Source organism: Osmia lignaria, chromosome 8 (assembly GCF_051020975.1).
Source record: "Osmia lignaria lignaria isolate PbOS001 chromosome 8, iyOsmLign1, whole genome shotgun sequence".
Classification (NCBI taxonomy): domain Eukaryota; kingdom Metazoa; phylum Arthropoda; class Insecta; order Hymenoptera; family Megachilidae; genus Osmia; species Osmia lignaria.
Window position 1 is genome coordinate 14,351,602 of NC_135039.1, and position 20,726 is coordinate 14,372,327.

A 20,726-nucleotide genomic window follows, 5' to 3' on the forward strand; every position below is an offset into this window, starting at 1 on the left:
GGCGGGTACGGAGTGGGTGGATCCAGAGGGAGCAATCAGCCCAAATACAATAAATTTGAGGACAAAAATTCTCTCAAATTTCTATTATTTTCATTTTTATGAAACCAAAAATTTGTTAACTGAAAACATCATTTGTTGAAGATTCATCAATTGAACGACGAGTTATCTCCTTAAAACCCGTTAACAAATTAAAAGTGAAATACCTGTATACAGATCTCCTTTGTTCATTAAGCAATAATGAAAAAAAAGAAAACAATAGGGATCATCAATGTACAAAGCTAATTTACAAAGTTATCGTTCGGTTACCACACTGTATTTTTTACGGCTCTGTTCTTCGTCTTTTTTCATTCTTTCTTATGTATGTACACAATGCACTCATTTTTTTATTGTATTTTATTATTTTTTTATTTTTTTTGTTTGAACTCTATGGCTTCTGTGATTTCTCTGTCTCTCTCCCTCTCACACGCTCACCACGCATTCTATGTATTTTTCTTGTTTTTTTCTTATTTCCTCGTCTCCTTACCCTAACGTAATTAATGCTTTTCTATTCGATCGTTTACCGTCTCGAACTTGTTAATTAATCATCTGAGAATTGTCGTCTCTTCCCAAACACCTACAAACTTCACCCGCCATCTTCCTTTTAATTAAAAGGCCTGTGCAATACTGTGTAAGAAAAATAAATAGTTTCTTATTTTCTTATTCTTCTTCTTCATTCTAGATCTTTGTCCTCGTTATTAAAATAAACTTTTGAACGCCGCTTGGATACCTCAGGAAAATAAATCTTATAACGATTTAATAGATCTGAGGGTTGGTACTTGTCTTTTCTTTTCGAGGTTAGAATTCAAGGGGAAAAACATTCAGCGCCCTCTTTCTTGTACTTGACAGTAGGGTATTGTTCCTTTGTTAATTTTTCATCTTCCATTTTGGCGTTCCTTGTACCGCGTTAAATTTCAAACTTTGATAAAAATCTTTATTTTTAGGTTATCTTTAGAGGTACTTTTTTCTTGTAACAGCGCTTTGGTAAAGTTTGTAACCGATGAATTGCTTTGAATTCTCAATTATCGACATCCTAAGTTGTTCATTTAAAATTTCAAATAAATTTAGCAAAATTTTGAAAGATTTTATCGAATCTCTATTTTTTGTTTACTTGATGTACTTCACAGTTATTGCTCGATCTTATCATCAATCATTAACAAACGATTGTCGAATAAGACAAACGTCTCAAAAAAAGATGTCAAAAATTTACCTTTCTTTCAAAAAATGAAGGAGGTGAGGGATGCCCTATTCATTCCTTATATAGTTCACAGTATTGCATTTAATTAACGAAACACGATTAAAAAAATTCTCTAAAATTAACTTTCCTTTCGCTTAACTTCGATTTTCAATTAGGAAAATCAAATTTTCCTTTCATTTCCGCTTGACGTGATTCAATTTCACGTTCAATTACTTTTGCGCGCAAAATTAAACAGCGACCCAAAAACATCGATCTTGTTTACAGTTGTATAGATCGGTCACTGAGCATAAACTTTTCAAATGTTAGTGAAACATTTCCACATTACTTTTAATAAGCGCAAAAATTCGATTTGGATATTTCTTTTCTTTTACTGTTGATTAATTTGTTATTTAACAAATTTTTGCACTTATTAGTTGAAATGACCTGGTTCTTGCTAATGCAAACTAGCAGCCGCTAGTTGCCAGTGGTTCTCATTCTATTTTTTAATCATTGATTAAAAAATAATCAAGCTGTTAGTATATATTTGTTTGTAACAATATGGAAGCAGAATCCTAGATTTTGCACCATCTTCATATTTTGTAAAAGTTTGTATCTTCTAAAAAGACAATTGCAAAGCTTTTTAATTAAAGAATTGTTATCTGGAGTTAATTTCCAGTAACTGAAACAACAATGTCGAAAATTGATATTTCAAAAATCTTGAAGAACTTTTGAAACATCAATTCTCCATACCACTTGACTGAATTTCTGAAAGATAAAAACTGCAGTGGTTTGTTAAAATGCCCACCCCACAGAACACAAACTGGCAACAACGGTCTTCTTGCCTTATGTCCTTCCAAAAAATACACACCTATTTCAAAAGACAGATACATATTCTCCTTTTCCTGCTGATTTCGCCTAGTTTTATCTTTCTTTTCGCCATTTTACATTCAGGATTCCTTTTGTTGCCTATCATACTCTCCCTCTCTCTCGCACCCTCCCACCTCCCTATCATCGTGCAACACTGTTAATATGCATAAAGACTTCATCATCGTCATCGTTTAGCAATCGTTAAAATTATTGTACATTAGTTAATTAGTAATCGTTAGAATATAATATTGTTGATGTACAATGTGGCTCCACGTATGTTCATTGCGGAGAACACAAGAGTTCCTAGACACGCGTGAACACTGGGGAATTCCCCGTACCTCTTCTTTTGGGAATACCCGAACGAATTTCCGAGAAATTCATTCTTTTCTTCTTTTCTTTAAATGTAACTCGTTTTTTTTAATGATTTTTTTCTTTTTTCTTTTTAAATTGATAAGGTATATTAGTTATAGGATATTCAAAGAGGATTCAGTCCACAGTCGAGGTACAAATTTAGTTTCTTTTATAGGTTAGTTTTACTTATCGAATCTAGAGACTTCTGGTACCAACACTCTTTGTATTCAGTACCAACACAAATGGAATTACAAAACTGCAAGTGTTTTGGATAAATTTTGAACTATTTCTCTTTGTACCACGTCAAAATCCACAGATTTGTTATATTACTGCAAATTTTCATGTTAGAATTCATTCTTTATATAACTTTTTCCATTTGAAATCAACTTTGTAATTCCATGCGTTCAAATTTTTCGTAATTTTACAGGGAGTTTTTAATTTTCGCCAATTTTTCGATTTTTCCTTTTTCAAAATTTAAAATCGACTGGGACTTTTGTTCGCGCGTGTCTAACGAGTCATCTACTTCGTGTAACTTCTATTTTACACGCAACACTGGCGCATTTAAGTCGAACCGCACCGCCGTATTTTGCCGAATTTTGCAAAATATTTCCCCCCAAATTTCTCCTCCACATTCCGGGCGGAGTGCACGCCGAGTCCCTTTCTTTCTCGCATACACGCTGCCTTCCTCACGCTCACATACTTCACCCACTTCCGTTCGAGCACAGAATCTGCTAAATTGTTGTTATACATACAAAGTAATATCGCTTGCCATTTTGGTTTTTTTTTTTTTTAAATTCGCACGTTCATGTTGTATACACACGTGTGAAAAGTTAGTGCTGGGAATCGTAACGCGAACATTTTTTTTTTTTTCTTATCCACTTCCCTTTTCAACATTCGTCTAATTGAAAATTCGCCTACTATTAATTATAAAAAATTCGCAAATTATTCAAACTATGTATTTGCAAATACTCAGTCCAAAGTACACCTAATAACCGCGAAGAAAATTGCAACGACGATAGAAATTTTTCCTTTCATCAAACGGTTTCAGCGGTTCTCAATTTTATAGTCGCGAACGCTCGTTTTTTCGAAAAACGAATTTTGTACGAACAATATAATTTTTTTAAGCGTATCGCAATAAAAAACAATTTTCTTTCGATCAAATATAGCGCAATATTAGAGAAATTGAGGACCGCTGATGTATGCGTTTGAATATTCCCACGCAAACACGTTCGAACGTTCGAGATCGACATTTACGAAAAAACAGGAACAACGCCGCGAAATACTGAATTGACGTTAACGAATATACCCTCTAAAAAGAATTTAATCTCGATAATTTTCGAAATACAATCGAATCTAACAAACCTAACCTACTAGAATCACAAACGTTTCTTTTTTCTCTTCTACCGCAGCAATATCTGCAATAATTCGGTCGATATTTTTTATTTTGTTCAATTTCGCAGATCGATACATCGATATCCGTCGCTTGGAACGAAAAGGACACATCGAAGTATCGATAACTGATTTAAAATAACTTTCTTAGAAACAACTTTCCGATCACAAAAGGCGATTTGATTCCCATCACTGTTCGCAATATATAGTGTAATGTGTTTGTGTGTGTATGTGTGTGCAACCTAGCGAATATATAATATATATTGTATATATATAAAACGCTCCAAATAGAAATCATTATTTACCAATTATTAATTGAATACGGAGCAAAAGAACTCCCAATCAAGTGTAATTCCTCGATTTTTCAGTTGTTTTTTTTTTTCGTTTTCATCTAAAACGTACAACAATAATTTTTTTTCAGTCTAATACATTCCAAAGCACCAATTCGTTAAATAGTTCTTTCATTCCAATATGGCCGACTCTGTGTCCCGACCACGAATTTTCGAGAATAATTCTTACGCGCGCTTACGTCTAAAGAAAAATACGAAAAGAAAAGAGCCTACGCCCAGTTTCATCTAATTTCACACCGATTTCTCAATTTTTTAACAATTAATTTCGATACTTTACAGTAGTAGTACGTCTTTATAATAGTTAGGTATAGTAAATGCTAAGTAGAAGATACGAGACGCGCTTTTAGGTTAACTTTTTCGTGTTCTTCGAACAGGTGCACGCTGGGGTGTACCGTGTATTGTACAACTGATCGAGTTTTGATAGTATAGTTGCTCATCATTTATTAATAATTCCTTCTCAGTTGATACTGAAGGTTGGTGCACCTAACTGGAGATACCTTTTAGGGAAATTATCTTTCGTTGCTTATATGGAATAGTTGTAAAAATTTGATATAGTTGATGGTAGTTGACATGATTAAATCAAATAATGAACAAATAATTATATTTAATCATTAATTGTAATTGAATGCAAAGTTATTTTAAATCATTGTTATGGTTCACCATTTCACTGGATTACACTATTCTCCAATCTTATACAAATTCAAAACTAATTATAAGTAAGTTTCAAACTATACAATTTCAACTATACCTCCAAACTATACTGGTAACTAATTTCAACTATTTTCATCACAAAGCATGTTAACTGCCAGTGAAATTATTATATCCAAAAAATGATAGTGCCTCGAATTCTGAACTATACGTTTATAGTTAAACAACTATACTTCTCGATCAATCGTACGATTGTGTCGTGTATCGTGTGTGTTTCTTCTGCGTGCGTTCCCTGTGATGCAAGTACAAACGTTAGTGTTTAAGTGTTACAATAGCAATAATAACAGCAGTAACAGGAGCAATAAATAGTAGCAATAGTAGTAGTAGTAGTAAGTCGACTGGGTGCACATCCGACGAGGGCAGGTCCTGTGACAAGCGACGACGGTATCGTTTCATTTTTTTGTTTTGTTTTCTTTATCTTAAAAGTCTGGAGACAATAATTTGTACGATAATCAGTACTATACAATTATAGTTAGTAACTCTGTCCTTTTTTTTTTTTAGTTTATCGTGCCTCTTTTTTTATTTCTTTCTGTTAAATCAATTTCTCCTTTCCACTTTCACCGCTACTCGTCGCCACTATATTACTTTTTTCTTTGCTCTTTTTCTCGTTCCTTCTTCGGACTTACTCGTATTATGCCTAAGCAGCGATTGTTAGCCGTAGTATCTTATTTATAGTTGATCAACTATTGAACAGTTCGCTTGTAAGTGTGATGAAAAATTTTGTACGTTTTGGTGTTAGTATTGGCAGCCCCGAAAATTTTGTTAGTCGATTATCGTTATAGTTGTTTGCACAGAGTATCGGTCGCTACTATTCAACTTCACGATTTTGTTATAATAAATCAATCAACGCTTATGTTAGTTATCCACGAATCACTTATAAAGTAGTATAGTTGCAAAACAATGCGACGAAAACCGATTTGTTCTTTCACTATAATTTCAAACGCATGTACTATACGATACTAACTTATTGCCGTTTCATCGCTTCGATATTCTGTTTCTTATACCTCTATGTTCGATTTTCTTTTTTTCATTTTCGAAAAGCAAAGATATACTTCCACGTTCTTCGCAAATTTGTCGATCAACAAAATTTTGAAAAATTGCCCAATGCAATATCAAAAAAGTCATAAATGAAAAAATGGAATTCATTTTTCTTTTCAAATTTCGAAAAGAAAAGGACGAAGAACAGTTTCGATGAAAATTCTCAGGGCTCCTTACATTTCTCTCGTTACAAACAACAATTATGTACAAATACAATACGTGTACGTTGATTAGAAAAAAAAAAAAAAAAGAAAAGAAATGAAGGGGAACGAGTCGCGGCTGTTTCGTTCGTGTTAGAAAAATGAAAACCCAGAAAATAATGCATAAAACTACCATAACAAAGTATAATCATTTAACTTTATTTATAATAATCTTCAGAGCTTATAAGCTTCTTCCGTTCCTTGTTCTCTTCGTTTCTACATCTTCCAATAAATTAAAACGACTCCCCTCGTCCATTTCGCGATTTAATATAACAAGAACCTTCATCTTCTCTAACATCCTCTATCTTTCTCTCTCGTTCGCTCTATCTTTCTCTCGCAGGGCCGAAACGTTGCCGTCCAATAAGAAAATACCGTATCTCAACCGTCTGTCGGCTAACTACGAACAAATATTATCTTTTTCTCTCTCTTTCTCTCTTTACAAGTAACGAAAGTATCAGGTTGCGCTGCACGGTGACTCGGTTTCAAGATCTCAGGAGATAAGCGCGACAAGAGGGCGCTAAACCTGTCTAGAAGCAATGGCAAGATGTTTATCTATAATTTGCTTTCTTTATGATTTTAATGCTTTGATGATCAGTGTTTTGTAATCTCAACCCAATGATGTAAGTGTACCACTATCCCCTCCTAGATTTACTCAATACTATGTACCTATTTGATAAAATAATAATTTAAAGTGCACTGGGCACCCTTGGGTATGCACCTATCCCGCCTAACTTATCAAAGAATAAGTGGCCAAAGAATTTACCAAACCAAATGAATTTAACCCTTTAACATTTCTTATTATCAGTGGCATCTTTGACTTACGGATTTGCAACCTCCTGTCGCGATTTCATTGGCTAATAGTCACCGCGGTTGCTCTGATCTATTACCTGATATATTAACACGTTATGTACGTATCAGCTCGTCTATTAGTATGTACAACAGGCGAAAAGAGACATCTAGGAGAAACTGACAGATCAGGGTACCTGGGTGGACAAACAGACAGACAGACAAGAGAGATTGCGGCATGATGCGCATACATATGACACATATTCACATTGTGTAATTCGTGTACGAGTGCATGTATGTGTGTGTATGGGGAGGGCGCGTTTATGTGCATGCCTGTACTTGTGTGTGTATGGCTCAACGACACATTTAAAAGGAGTATTATAGTTTTGTCCCTTAAAAAACAGAGAAACTCGAGTCTACGCTTGGCAGTTATCATGAACAATCGCTCGCGAGAAAATTCAAACTCGAACGGGCGCACATACATACTATATACATATATGTGTATGTATGTATGTATATATAATATAATATATTTTTTGCAGTTTTTTTTTTTTTTCGTTTTTGTTATCGCTTAAATATCTCTAGATGTCATCTGTGACGCGCAAATGGTAGTGTCCTTCTTTTTCGTATAATTAGAATCGTTTTGCAGCAGCTTCTCGAGAAAACGACGACGACGACTAAAACGACACATTTAGACAATGAGAAATCGACGTCGACGGTTAAAAACGCCCTTGGCAGTGATCGTAGAATTGCATGTATTATTTCTTTCGTTCGCGTGTGTGTGTCTGCCTGTATGAATATGTACTGTCTCTCTGCATGTATGTGCACGTGGATCGACGCTCATACCCTTCCAATTGCTCTCTCTCTGACACTCCCACCCTCTTCCCTCTCACTCTCTCTCTCTGTCTTTTGCCTTCAATTCCTTTCGGTTCACCCACGGAGCAACGTGTGACCGGTTTCTGATTAGCCGAAGGATGCGGTTCACCTTGATTCCTCTCCCGTTTGTGAATCTCTTCGATGTTAAACCTGTCCCGTAGCTACAGGCGGTCGGTTCCCGCGTTTATCGACGCCCTCTGGCGTCGAACGCGCGAACCGATGGGACGCCATGCTGGGAATCACGGTGATGGCGTTCTTCGATGGGCAAAGTCTGTCAACAGGGCGGTTCTAAACACTATGATCGTGGAAGATGGAATTGTGTCGATGACGCGACCTGCCGTCGACGGTTCGTGACGATTTTTCTACTCTGCGCTTGGAGAAACACAGGGATGCATTCCCTTCGGGAACGTTCTTCGCGTTCTCCCATACTGGGACTTATCGACGCTTCCAGCCAGACTGCCCTCTTATTGCACGATCTTTCGACTCTTTACAGGCTAAAGAAAAAGAAACGCAGCTAATCCAGAATAAACAACGTGTAATAGAATTTTAACAATGTTACAAGAAGCTTCGTTCAACGGAAGTTCATTGTAGAAAACACTTTCTAGAAAGAAAGGAAAGAGCTCGATCATTCAAAAATACGAAACATAAAAAAAAAAGAGAAACCGTGTCCCGCATGGGAGAACACAATTTTTACAAAGGTCATCCCCCTATTCTCAACAAGTGTACATCATTGCATGGTGTTCACTTAAAAGCGAGTCGACAAGGAATTATTCAAAGACTTAACAAAGCTGTCCTCACGCTTAAAAGTTAATTCTTTTCAAGAATGCTACTGTTCGAACGAACAATATTGAGTATCGTCGAACCGTGGAGCTTCAATAAGGACATCTGCCACGGATCGACGATGCACGGCCTCTACTTTTACAAGATGTATAATAACAAATAGGCGATTCATCCTTCGTTTTCTCGGCGTCTATAGCAAAAAACGGCGTGTCTGAAAGCACTCGATAACGATAGAGTGAGTTACAGCAATGCGGAGTACAGGTGTGTGCAGGTGGTGTTCCATGGTGATGTGTTTTTGTACATATGTGTCTTCATCCGGACGCGTTGCTGGCCAGGAGTACTCTCCCTTGTTGAGATCAATTTAAACCGTCCAAATTGTCACTATTTCATCTCCATTGTCTTCTTTCAGACTATGTGACCCAGAATAATTCCAAATCCCGACTTGCGGACCCATGACCAAGGAACAGTACGTCCCAAGGTCCAGGACTAATGACAGACAAAGATGATGGCTTCCAGCAACGTTCTGGGATGATGTTCGAGGTTTCTTAAGGATATTTCTCTAGTTCTGAAGAACAGCACGTGCCGCCTTGAAGTTGAAGCGGCTAAGCACGTCGGCGGGGCGATGGCGGTGATGGTTTCTCGCGTTCATCCTCTTCTTCCACGCTATTCTGCGGTGTGGCAGTGTCTGCCTTGAGGCAGGTTAGACGGTTCTCTTATCATGGTAAGATCAGGTTAGGTCCGAGGCATCGAAGAATTCTCTTCGGGGCACCGAACCGACCGGACCGAAGAGAAACGACGTTATTACTTTGAGTATAGTGACACGCCGCCAACGTGCGACTGGTATAACTGTACAATAGTAAAACACGATACGCGTGTGTAGGATGTTTCTATTTGTCCTAGGCGAAGTACTTAGTCATCCTTCCTCTCGTGTCACTGTATTTGATTCGATTACTTTCTCTTATCCTTTTTTATTCCAGCTGTCTCTTGATCGTTTCTCCTCTTCTGTTACACATTTACACGAATTTTCGTTTAACTTACTACGGAATACAACTGCGTACAATCAGTTAATAGCATAGAGTTACAGTGTTACAACATTGAGAATCTTATTGTAATCTGTGTGTCGAATCACGAGTGTCTTAGATCTTTCCGTTCGGGGTCCAAGCCCAGTGTTTCCGACTCCATGGACTGAGGTTAAATGTCTACGAATGTGCGTACGCGCTCGTGTACAAGTGTGAATATGTGTAACGTGTGTGTGGTATGTGTTCGTCTCACTCTCCATTGATGTACGAGCCAGATTGAAAGTCAGTCTCAGAAGCTAATTAATTCTCAGCGCGATATTTGTTCATAACGATCGAGTGTGGTTTTTAATGCTAGCATATTATGTCTCAGGGCCCTACGAGACCCAAGTTGTCGAGCGAATATCCCTTCGAACCCTCTAAAGCTCACCTAGCGCGACCCTGTTCCGTGTTTCTCCTTAGAAAGATCTTTGTTTCCGGTTCTTGTCAAATTTCTCGCGAAACCCTGCTCCTTTCCTCTGTGTCTCATTCACTCGGTTTCTCTCTCATCCCCCGTCTCTTTCATTCTTCCCTTCTTTCTCACCGTCTAGACCAATTTATCTTTCCTGGTCACACCATGCTCTCCCTCTCTCTCATTCTCTCTCTGCACAGATTTACAATATTTTACTTGATTTTGTTGATTTTTCTTTTCTTTTTTTTTTATTAAAAAATTAAAACGGACGGTTAAATTTCATGCTTTCGTTTGTCGGTGAGCCGATGTCCGCTGCTGAAGGCACAAGGCTTTGCACTTGAACTCGGTCCACCTAGCCTAGCTTCACTGACTTACTACGACCTACTACCAACTAGCCTCGCTTACTTTTACTTTTTACTTAACTTCCTACGGTTGCTACTAACGCTTATTCTCTCTTTCTCTCTCTCGCTTTCTCTCGATTTACCTTTCCAGTTGCCACGCACAGTTCGCGAAAAAAGAAAACCCGGATACGCGCAAATGCCAAGCCTCGTCGCGGATTAACCCCCCGTTTCTTTCCGCCATTTTTATCCATCCTCTCCTCGTTCCCTATCGCGCTCTTTCTCTTCCCTCATCACGTATAAACAATGTGTACATGCTAGCAATATATTATTATGCTATGTGTTGTGATATAGACTCTATGGTATCATTATGTATAATCGTATCATCTGTTATATCATCATCATCATCAATTATTTTTCTTTGTTAATTCGCACTCGATTCGTATGTTGGCTGAGTTCGCTGCTCAACAGCTGACCCGCCTGTACTCTTTTCTATACTTCCTTTTCCACAAACTACGGTGCGATTAATCCTTTCTCTCCATCATCATCATCATCATCATTTGTGGTCACATCTCAGCCGAATTGCCGCACGCATACCGTTTACACACGCTCATTCTTTCATCTGCACACATACATTCTGCGTCCTTAGCTCTTAATTAGATTCGTACTCGCTCGATCTGCTCGTACAACACGCTCGCCTTAGTCGATACCTTATACATTATACATTATACATTTACATATCGATTCCGGGGGTAGCCAGGTAAGAGGATATAGTAATAACATAACTGTAGGTAGCTCCTTATTACAGTCTCTGTACTGTCTCTACGTATCACAGCCTGGGTGCCTCGCCACTGCCTTCGTTCTAACCATTTATCGCAGCCTCCTCGGGCTGTACCTGTTGTGAACTCGTGCAACATTTCACGATGCCGAGGTGCCATGGAGTACACCTCGAGCAAAAGTTGAGAGTAGAAGCGAATTTTTGTACGAACCGGTGCTCCTGAGACACCGGTCGACTCGCTGACACGTTCAGGCAGTGGCATGGTGGTGCACTAGTACAGGAGTTCTCTCTGTCTCTCTTTCTATCTCTTTACGTGTCCACGTTTTCTTCACGTCTGGGTCTCGATGATGCTGCTGCACTCCAGCGTAGTCCCCTCGACAACGTCATGCGGACCGATGAAACAAGGATTCAGCCGACGATCGGTTGTTCACCGGGCAAACTAAGGTGTCACGTCCCAGATCTCGGCGAGGAAAAGTGGCAGCTTTTTGTTCTTAAACTTCAGACTGAAGCAAATCTCGCTGTTCTGGTTGCCGAGGGTCCTCAGCTCCGTCAGAACGGACAACAGTTTCGCGAAGATCGTACCGGACTTTGGCCTGCGCCGATTGTCCACGTACGCCTTCAACGCCTCCAAGTAAATCTCTTGGATCTTTTCCACTTTCCAACCTTCCAGCAGGTTTGGCCTTTCTGTAACCAGAATAGAAGCTTCGCTTTGTAGAGCGTTCGGGAACTTTCCCGCGCAAATGTTTTGAGGTTAAGATGTCCTACATGATTTCTTTCCCTATCGATGAAACTTTAATGTAAATAGTAATAATAGCGTACCTGAGAATATAACAATGGCGGTCAGCAACGCGTACTCGGCGTTGTTCACCTTCATGGCGTACATCTGCCGGCAGAAGTGTAACAAATCTTCGATCGTCTCCCCCATACCCGCCAGGTTATAGCTCTCCCTACTGTATGGCTGATTGTTGGCGAATATTATGCTGTCCGTCTGCACATCGTACTTCCTCGCCATCCGAAGCATCATCACCTCGCTGGAGCAGGCCTTCAAAAGGGCAATCTGATCCTCTCGCATCAGCTCATCGAAGCCAGGTAACCTTTTCGAGAACTCGACGATCAACTGCACCGTCAGGATCGTGATCTCGGTGATGTGCCTAAACTTGTAGTCACTAATGTCTTCTCCTTCTGAGGGCTGATTCTTAAACAGAAAAGCAACCACCAATTTTTATTGTAGATGAACTTTTATTCGAACCAATACTCTTAGGCATGAAGAACTTAAAGCCAAACTGGGTGGATGTCCATACTGGAAGTTGGTCCATGTGGGGACAGGGGATTCCAGGACATATCAGTCACCTAGTCTGCAAAAGTTTCATACTCACCGTGATCCTCTTGAGATCCTCTTCACTGGGTTGCTCGTACTCGTTCTGGAAGTACACGAGCCTGTGTATCAGCTCCTCCTGTTCCGGACTGATCGGTTTCACGTAACCGTAAGGGCTGACCGGCGTTAGGATGCCGCTGCTTCCGGACGTGGACAACGATTCGGCCTCGGCTGGCTCGATCTTCACGCCCATCGGCTCGGCGCGTATTCCACTGCCCGGAGAACCGTTCATCGTTGTACTGTTCGGTTTGTCCTTCTCCTGCAATGAAACATTCGTACTCTGTCATCGAAGGTGTCCCGGACTCTACCTAAGGACTGAAAAACCTGATGGACATGAAGGATCTTGAAGGGTACCTTCTGTGCTTTCTTTTCCTGACGCTTGACGGCGCACTGGTACTCGGGCACGACGCATTCTGGCCTCATGCCGACCGTCAAACACTTCTTCAACCTGCATTCCTGACATTTGCGCCGCATGTACATGTCGATCTCGCAGTTGTTCCCGTATTTACACTGATAAACCGCGTTTTTCGTGATGCTGCGCCGGAAGAAGCCTTTGCAGCCCTCGCAGGTCAGCGCGTTGTAGTGATACCCGGAGGCACGGTCGCCGCAGACGAGGCACAGTTCTTCCTGCTGTCTCGGCGTGGGTCCTTTCTTCTTCCTGGCGTCGCAGCCATCACTGCCACCGCCTCCGCCGCCTCCTCCGCCTCCTCCACCACCGCCTCCACTGCTTCCATAGCCGTTCAAGGAGCCAGGCTGCGACAGCTCGTCCCTACCTATAATCAGGAATTGAAAATCGTATTAAACAAAGTTCTTCAATAAAAGATATGAAGGATTCTGAAATTCTAGGTGAATTTCAAAGCTGCAACGAAGATTGCTATTCGTGAATTATGGGGTATCCTGCTTATCTATGTGGGCCTTAGGTGTTTTATCGAGAAACCTCGAGTTTCTAATGGAATTTTCGAAGCGGGCGGAACACGCTGTCGCAATTGGCCCGCGCTAGTTCCTCGGGAGGTTTCCGGCGATTACACGAGGAGAGGCGTGTAACGCCCGTAAGCAAGCGGGTTCTAGTAACCTACGTGGCGACACATCGCTTCTATTACCCCCTTTATCCGTGAAACCCGTCGAATGGAACGCCGCGCGGTAGAAGTCACGGTCGGTGAAAGTACGCCACGCTCTGCTCTGCTCTTGCACGCTTACGTGCCTTCTTTCAGCGAGGCGGAATCGAACAACGCCGGCGTGGCTTGAAGCTTCAACGACTGTTGAGGAGGAACGTGACGAGACGTTCGAATCCTCAAGTTCGGAAACAATTGAATATAAAATTTTTTTTTGGAAACCTTGAATTATTTGGACGGAGAATCATTTTAGGTAGAAATGTATCGATTTTTTACTTAACCCCCAACTTATGTAATATCTAGGTAGTTTTAAGAATATTAAATATAATTTTATATTTAATCATATTTACTGTAATTTTTAATGAAAGTATTTAAGTCTGAAAATTAATTTCAGTTTTTTTAAGAGGAAGGTCAACCTAAAACCCAATTATTCAGTCTTCCAGCGTTTCAGTCGGAGCTTAACAATAGTCTGAACATAGAATACAAAGAAGTCGAGAACAGATGATTACTATAAATCAATCAAACGCGACGTTTTAAAAGAATGGCGTGGGTTACACGACCACATTTTATCTCTTTTTGTGGCGATTGGTCCTATAACCATTTGTACCATCAATAACGTCATAAATCATAGAACGGTACCTTGAGAACACTGCAAATAACGAATGATCTATTGCTCATCCATTTTATCCGTTTCCTCGATACATTTCTACATTTCATTTAATGAAAAGAGATTCAAAAATATTTCAAAAATACCCTACAAATTTAGCCAAAGGATTCTACAAACTCTCTAAGTTTCTTAGAGTGATGGACTTGATTTTCTCTGGTTGCGAAAAGCGAATGTGCTCTTCTCGACGATTCCTCGAAGAGAAGAGTCTGAAGACGAGTTGCTCGCATCACCCGGAAATACTAATCGCCGTGAAAACATCCGGCTGGAACACTGAGACACTGACCGGGCTAGGTGGTCACTCGGTTATTATCCCTTCTTCATCGTCCAACCGATTCAATTCAATCTTTTCACCTGTGATTGCTTAACTCCTTTTATTTTCCTTTTCTTTTTGCTTTCACCGGAAAATTGGAGAAATTTTTCCCCTAACCTATCAATTTATCGAAGATCGTAATATACCGACTGAGGATATTAATTTCTTAATTTTCTATTATTTGCTTTCACAAACGTGATTATGATAATTTTCAAGTACTAGATTTCTTTATTCATCACTTTTGCTAGATTTATTATATGGATTATTGAAATTGTAACGAAGAAACTAGAGTCCGAATAAATTGTTGTTGTGGGCTCAAAACCGATACCATAACGAACTTGTGTACATATTAGCAAGTAGCACATAACGATTCTATGTAGAGCGAATAGACCTCTCGTTTCTGTGCTTCAAACAGGTTTCCTCTGCTCGATGCTGGATCACCGTTGGGATTCTTGCCGATTTCTCGCTTCTGAATCAAAGTCACCTATACAGTGTGTTCCTTTTAACCAGAAATGTAAATACATTTTTTACTTCTGAGAATGGAAAGTTTCAGTATAAATAATTGTTGTTATATTTTAAAAATTAATTAAATTACAGACCTAACCTAACACTGCCATAAATTGTTTAAAGATCTATACAATATTATTCAAATAATTTATTAAAAATATACTTAAACTCCTTTTAACAATGACAAGTAATTAATTAATTTGATTTTAGTAGTTCAAATTTAACACAGAATATCCAATGGCCAAGAAACATTTCAACTTAAAATTAGAAACAGAGGTTAGGATCTGCGAATTGATCACTCATTTCTCTTCTAGTTCAAATAATTCTGTTCAGTCTCACTGAGAAGTTTCAGACCTTTCTTTAGACCGCTCCGAATCCCCATTTTGCACTCTATAAATACACAAGACTTATAGGAAAGAAGCCAGTGTCAAGGTCGCTTGCGAGACAGACTTGCATCATTCTTTCCTTGATATAACATAGTAGGGTTCGAAGGTTCCTAACCTAACTCTTTACATTTGCATTTTAGACCCTTCCTTGAATTATGGTTGCCCTAGTGACTCCATGAAACTTGGAATTAAACCTAGTCTAATACGGGTTAAATCAATCCTTTGGTGATCACAGTTGCCCTTTAAAAATTACTATCCTACAAAGGATCAGTGTCCTACAATATCGAATACCTTTAGGGACCTACATTTGTCAGGACTTTTTGGTCCATTTCAATGACTTCTATTAACTATACATAAGTTCCGACCAATAGTTCGTTAACACCCTGTATAAAGCGACTCGACGTGGCACCGCTCGTTTCTATACCCTACGCAGCAAGGTTTCCGTGCTGGTTAGTAGCTCTCTCACGGCGGAGCAGTGAGCGGCCTTGACTCTGGCTCGCTGGTTGGATACCTGTGTGGCCGCAGGTACACCATTACACGCGTTCCTCCTCCTCTCTGCCATTCGCCCATCTCTGTCTGTTCAATAGGCTTGTCTAAAGCCGCGTACATATCAAGCAACAGGGTGATTCCGTCGGTAGTTAACCCAAAGTCACTGCCACAATTCACACCGTGGCAATCATATTAAGTTAGTATATGGGGGCTGCTGACCGGGTTAATACAGCCCCTATAACATCGACTGTTGCCAAGAGCAATGGAGACGGCTCTCTGTGAATGGTAGTACTACCTTAAGTTTACTAGGTTCTTTCAGGGTAAAAGAAAACTGGGTTTATGACTAAAGGAACCATAATAATCCATAATACTCGCTTAGATTTAATATGAATATGATCGCATTGCCGTTTTAGGAGACACAAATTTTTCCCATATCACTCAACTGTAAGTTAGTTATGGCTTTTATGGTCTTCCTGGACCATATTCTCTTATACACAGTCACCTTTTGCAGGCTAATGTAGTTGGGCCCTTTGGACATACTCTATTATCTATTTTATCAAGCTACAAAAATGGGATAGTAGGGTACGCAGGCAAGTCACCAATGTAAACTAGGCTTAACACAGTGCTGTCCTATAGGAGGGTCCCCTAACGGTCTCCCACCACTCGCGCCCCCTATCGAGGCCTCCCTTAGCACACGGGCCCACTGGGTGGACTCGTGCGTCCCACTCTTGAATACTGGGTAAATGCGTGTGAGCGCACACATACAGGTAAGAAAAGAACGAGTGGGGGACCGTAAGAACCTGAAGACTCCTGTGGACAGTGCTGGGGCCTTACAGACAGCGAGTCTTCGCCTCTCTCTCTCACTCTCTCAATTGGCCCCCGTAGCTCATCATCTCTCTTTCTCCCTCGTTTCCTTTCGCTCTCTCGTTCTCTCTGTTCGCGTCCCGATCCGCGCTGTCGCTCTTGCCGAGAGAGGAAAGCTAAAACGGGCCAATGAGCACTGCTTCTCGCCGACTCGAGCGTACCTCACTTCCTCTCGACCACGAACGAGGGAAGGAGAACGGCGTGTCCTAGGATATAGAATTCTTTTCTGGACACGAGGGATTTTCTTGTTTCAGGAAGTTTTTAGGGATGGGTGCTGGCAATCCGTTCTGATGCTTGGGCGTTAAAGCTTCAATTCTGTAGTATGGAATTATTACTTCAAGTTATATTAATTAATTATCTTTCATTATTATATAAGAAAATTTATACTACAGAATATTAATAGAATTAAGTCAATGGACTGTTCAGAAAATTTCTAAAAATTCCAGAAGCATTCCTATCATTTTACAGAACAATTACTGAACGGTTGAAACGATTTTAGAAGAATTATAAGCATTTCGCGGGGAAATTGTTTGCTTTAACGAAGAAAGTTAGTAGCGAGAAAAGGCTGGGGTTCGGGGACGCAGCTACTACGACGCTGGGACAAGATGGACGACTAGCGGCACATCGCTCTAACGCCAACGACTATCATTGAGGTCTCTGAAAGTCTCTTCGCGAAATCTGGTCATAACACGCGAAATATTGCAATCCGTGCCACCGAGTCGACGGCTTCTCTTTCATTCTCGTCACATTTCACGGGAACTGCGTGTCTCTTCGACATTAAAATTCTCCGTGGCTACCGAGAGAACCACGATTTCAGCATCGTTCAACTACTCTCTTTCAACGAATTATGAAATTACAAGCGATTATCAACCTCTGTCTTTTTATCTTTTATCGTTTGACAATTCTAGAAACGTTCTGTTCTCAGATAATTGTGTACTATTAAGGAAATGAATCACAATGTTTGACCTCTTTTTGTCATAGTTAAGGAAGTTCTCTAAGTTTCTTCCTAATTAATTTGCTGAAAGGAAAACCCAACCGATAATTGTTTTTCGATGTTCGTATCAAATACGTAGAAACAAGAACACACGTGACCTTGCTTTACCCTTCCTTGTCCCTTTAAATGGCGATACCCATCCTATATGTTTAATTCTGTGCGACTCGCACATGTGACTAATGGATGTCATTTCCGGTCACGGTCCACGATTTGATAAGATCTGAAAACAAAAGGAAAAAGGCGACACACGCGACGATCATCCTCTTACAATCAGAGGACAAACATGGGCGCAGTTGCATGGGATAAAAAAAATTCCATTCCAATACTGCGCATTTGACAAGGAAAAATAAAGATTTTTCCAAGATGTTTAAAATCATAAACGAAAGCTGTCCTTTCGAATTTCCGTTTTTCTACTAAATCCTGAAAAGTACGATCTTCGTTCTCGCACATCGAAGAAATCGAAAAGGAGAGACCAGAAAATGACATGTAGAAAAAGAAGGCCGAAAGCGAGCACAGGAAATCCATGAATCACCGACGACGAATTTATTTTCGTTGGAACGATCCTACGCAACCGTGGACGACTTCGAAAGCCTCGAAAAACTCATTTCGTATTCCCGCTGGGTTGCTCGCGGCATGTTGAAACTTCATCGCGGGACTTTTAATCCGCCTCGTCTTCCCAGATTCTGTCGAAAATACACGTCCTGATCGCTGGCTCGCTAAGAATTCAAGTTTCTGCTTTTGAAACTTCTATTTTCTGTATGACTTCGTCGGAACCAATTGCACAAGTTTAATCCACTATCATTCATCAATCTAGAAAACGTCCAACTATTAATCTGAATTAACAGAGAATTCTTATTTATTGAAAGAATAGGGACTAAAGAAAAGCACGAAAATCCTTCATAATCGAAAGTCTATCTAATGACTATTCGTCCAGACGGGGAATATTAAGTTTTCTCAGCAGTTTGAATATTAATGAATCATGTGATCGTTTATTGATCGCATCTCGATAAAATTATCTATCTGAAGCACCGTTTGACCGTTCGGTTCGAGTCGGAAGAACGAGCCTCGACTCGAGTTCCTCGGAAAGACGACCAATAAAAACGATCATTTTCTCAGCAGCACTCTGATCGACTCTGAACGTTAGAAGTTAATGGAACAAGATGATTTCCATCGTTTCCACTGCAAGCACAGCAAACCGCTGATCCAGCTGAGCGTGACATTGGCCAGCAATACCGGATAGGATTTATCCTTGAACCGGAGTGGCCACTGTGCCTACAGGTCTAACGAGCGCCAACCAGTGAACAGCTGAAGCAAGAAACTCGAGGAAGACGAGTGACATAATAGCGTTTAAATTCTCGGGCGTAATTGGCACGACTCGAACAGCGAAGAATCCTTGGAAAATCAACATGATGGAACCATTGTTACAGGGAGCAATGATTTGTCCCTACCTCCGTACGAAAAAACACTTAACACCATTTTATTATTTTTACTATTATACGCCTAAAAGTGTTAATTTAGACACGTTTGAATGTTTGTTACTAGGGGAGGAGGATTTACAAATTCATGTTTAATGTATTCCTAGGTTTGCAATCGGACTGTAGGTATCTCGGGTACGACCATAAAGCTAAGTCACTTTCCTGCGAATTTTATGATGCTCTCTGATTTGCAACCTGATGTCGATAGGTCTGTGGTCATACTGTTACGCGAAAGTCGGCACACGCGGACGTGCCGGATACGGTACTTTTACCAGAGGGAATACCACCTTCGCACCGGCACAGAGAAAACCAACATACCGTCCTACGTATATCAGCGTTTCCCAACCTTTCACGAAACACTATTATATGTATTAAGATGCACGTCAAATGAAAAACATTAGTCTTTCAACAGTTTGTTCGTCAAAGGGAACAATACGAGAGACCAATTGACGTAGTCGAGGTATTTGAAAGATGCAGCAAGTAAGTCTGAATATAGATTGGCGTGTTTTAGACGTCGCTACTCTAATTATTCTTCACTTGATCCCTAGCCAATTCCAATTTATTTTCATGATCACATTGTTGCAGTTGATTTAAAGAATGATGCTTTGATTCTAATCAAATCATTCTTTAATTACAACGTACATTGTATAATTCTTCTATAATAATTGTAAAGGTCTAGAAATTTTAGCGATATAATTTTATTACGATGATTACCCACGCGGCTATATCTAGAGATCCCTAGATTGTAGTTAAAATCCCTAGAACCTCGAGGTTAAGTTGAGAGGCACTATTCCATGGGTTTTTGATATCGTTTCCCGTATACGTAGCTCGTTACCATTCCATGCACGAAGTACCTACACACACGACGCATCACGACCACCGACGACCCACTTCTCCCGTCCGATCGGTCGTTTTGTTGGTCGACGCTTGATCCTAAGTTTTCCCGCGTCCAAGAAAAGTTGCGATCAACCTTTCCCTCAACTTAAGATATTAAATCAATTATGGAAAGTGAAAGTATTCAACCCAAGTTTACTTATAATAGTAATCTTTTTGTACAAAAGTTTAACAAGGTTAATGTACGATAAAAGTGTGCATCGATTATTTTCAGGTTAGAAAAAAGATTCTATTCTCACGAAGAATTTTTATGCTGCTATATGTCCTCGTTTCCACGAAGAATTAAATTCTGGAAAGGTATAAAACTACTTTCTACACATTGTAGAGTCTTCCTTGAAGAACCAGACTGAACTTAAAAAATTCAAGAAATTAAATCGTCAAATCGAATAACAGCTACACGTGGGCAGGACAGTGGAAGTCCCAGAAGCCTCGACTTAGAACAAACTCGATCACCTTATAAGGATCACAACCTGATACACCAGCTTATCGTTAGCTAGACGTTCCTTCCACGC

At 40.0% G+C, this 20,726-nt stretch overlaps 1 protein-coding gene across 10 annotated transcripts in view; it reads right to left on the bottom strand.

Annotated features, from left to right (window-relative positions):
• Positions 1–3,200: 3,200 nt before the first annotated feature.
• Positions 3,201–20,726, bottom strand: part of Ecr (ecdysone receptor) — a 101,351-nt gene continuing 83,825 nt past the window's right edge. For 6 of the 10 annotated variants that reach the window (XM_034329150.2, XM_034329147.2, XM_034329148.2 and 3 more), the window contains 4 exons: positions 12,871–13,289; positions 12,518–12,796; positions 11,961–12,336; positions 3,201–11,825 (listed from right to left, as the gene is read on the bottom strand). In XM_034329150.2, coding sequence (XP_034185041.1) covers positions 11,581–11,825; positions 11,961–12,336; positions 12,518–12,796; positions 12,871–13,289 — 1,319 coding nt within the window. In that variant the 3' untranslated portion in view covers positions 3,201–11,580. The remainder of the gene's footprint in view (positions 11,826–11,960; positions 12,337–12,517; positions 12,797–12,870; positions 13,290–20,726) is intronic. The other 4 variants (XM_034329153.2, XM_034329157.2, XM_034329152.2 and 1 more) reach the window with 3 other exon arrangements.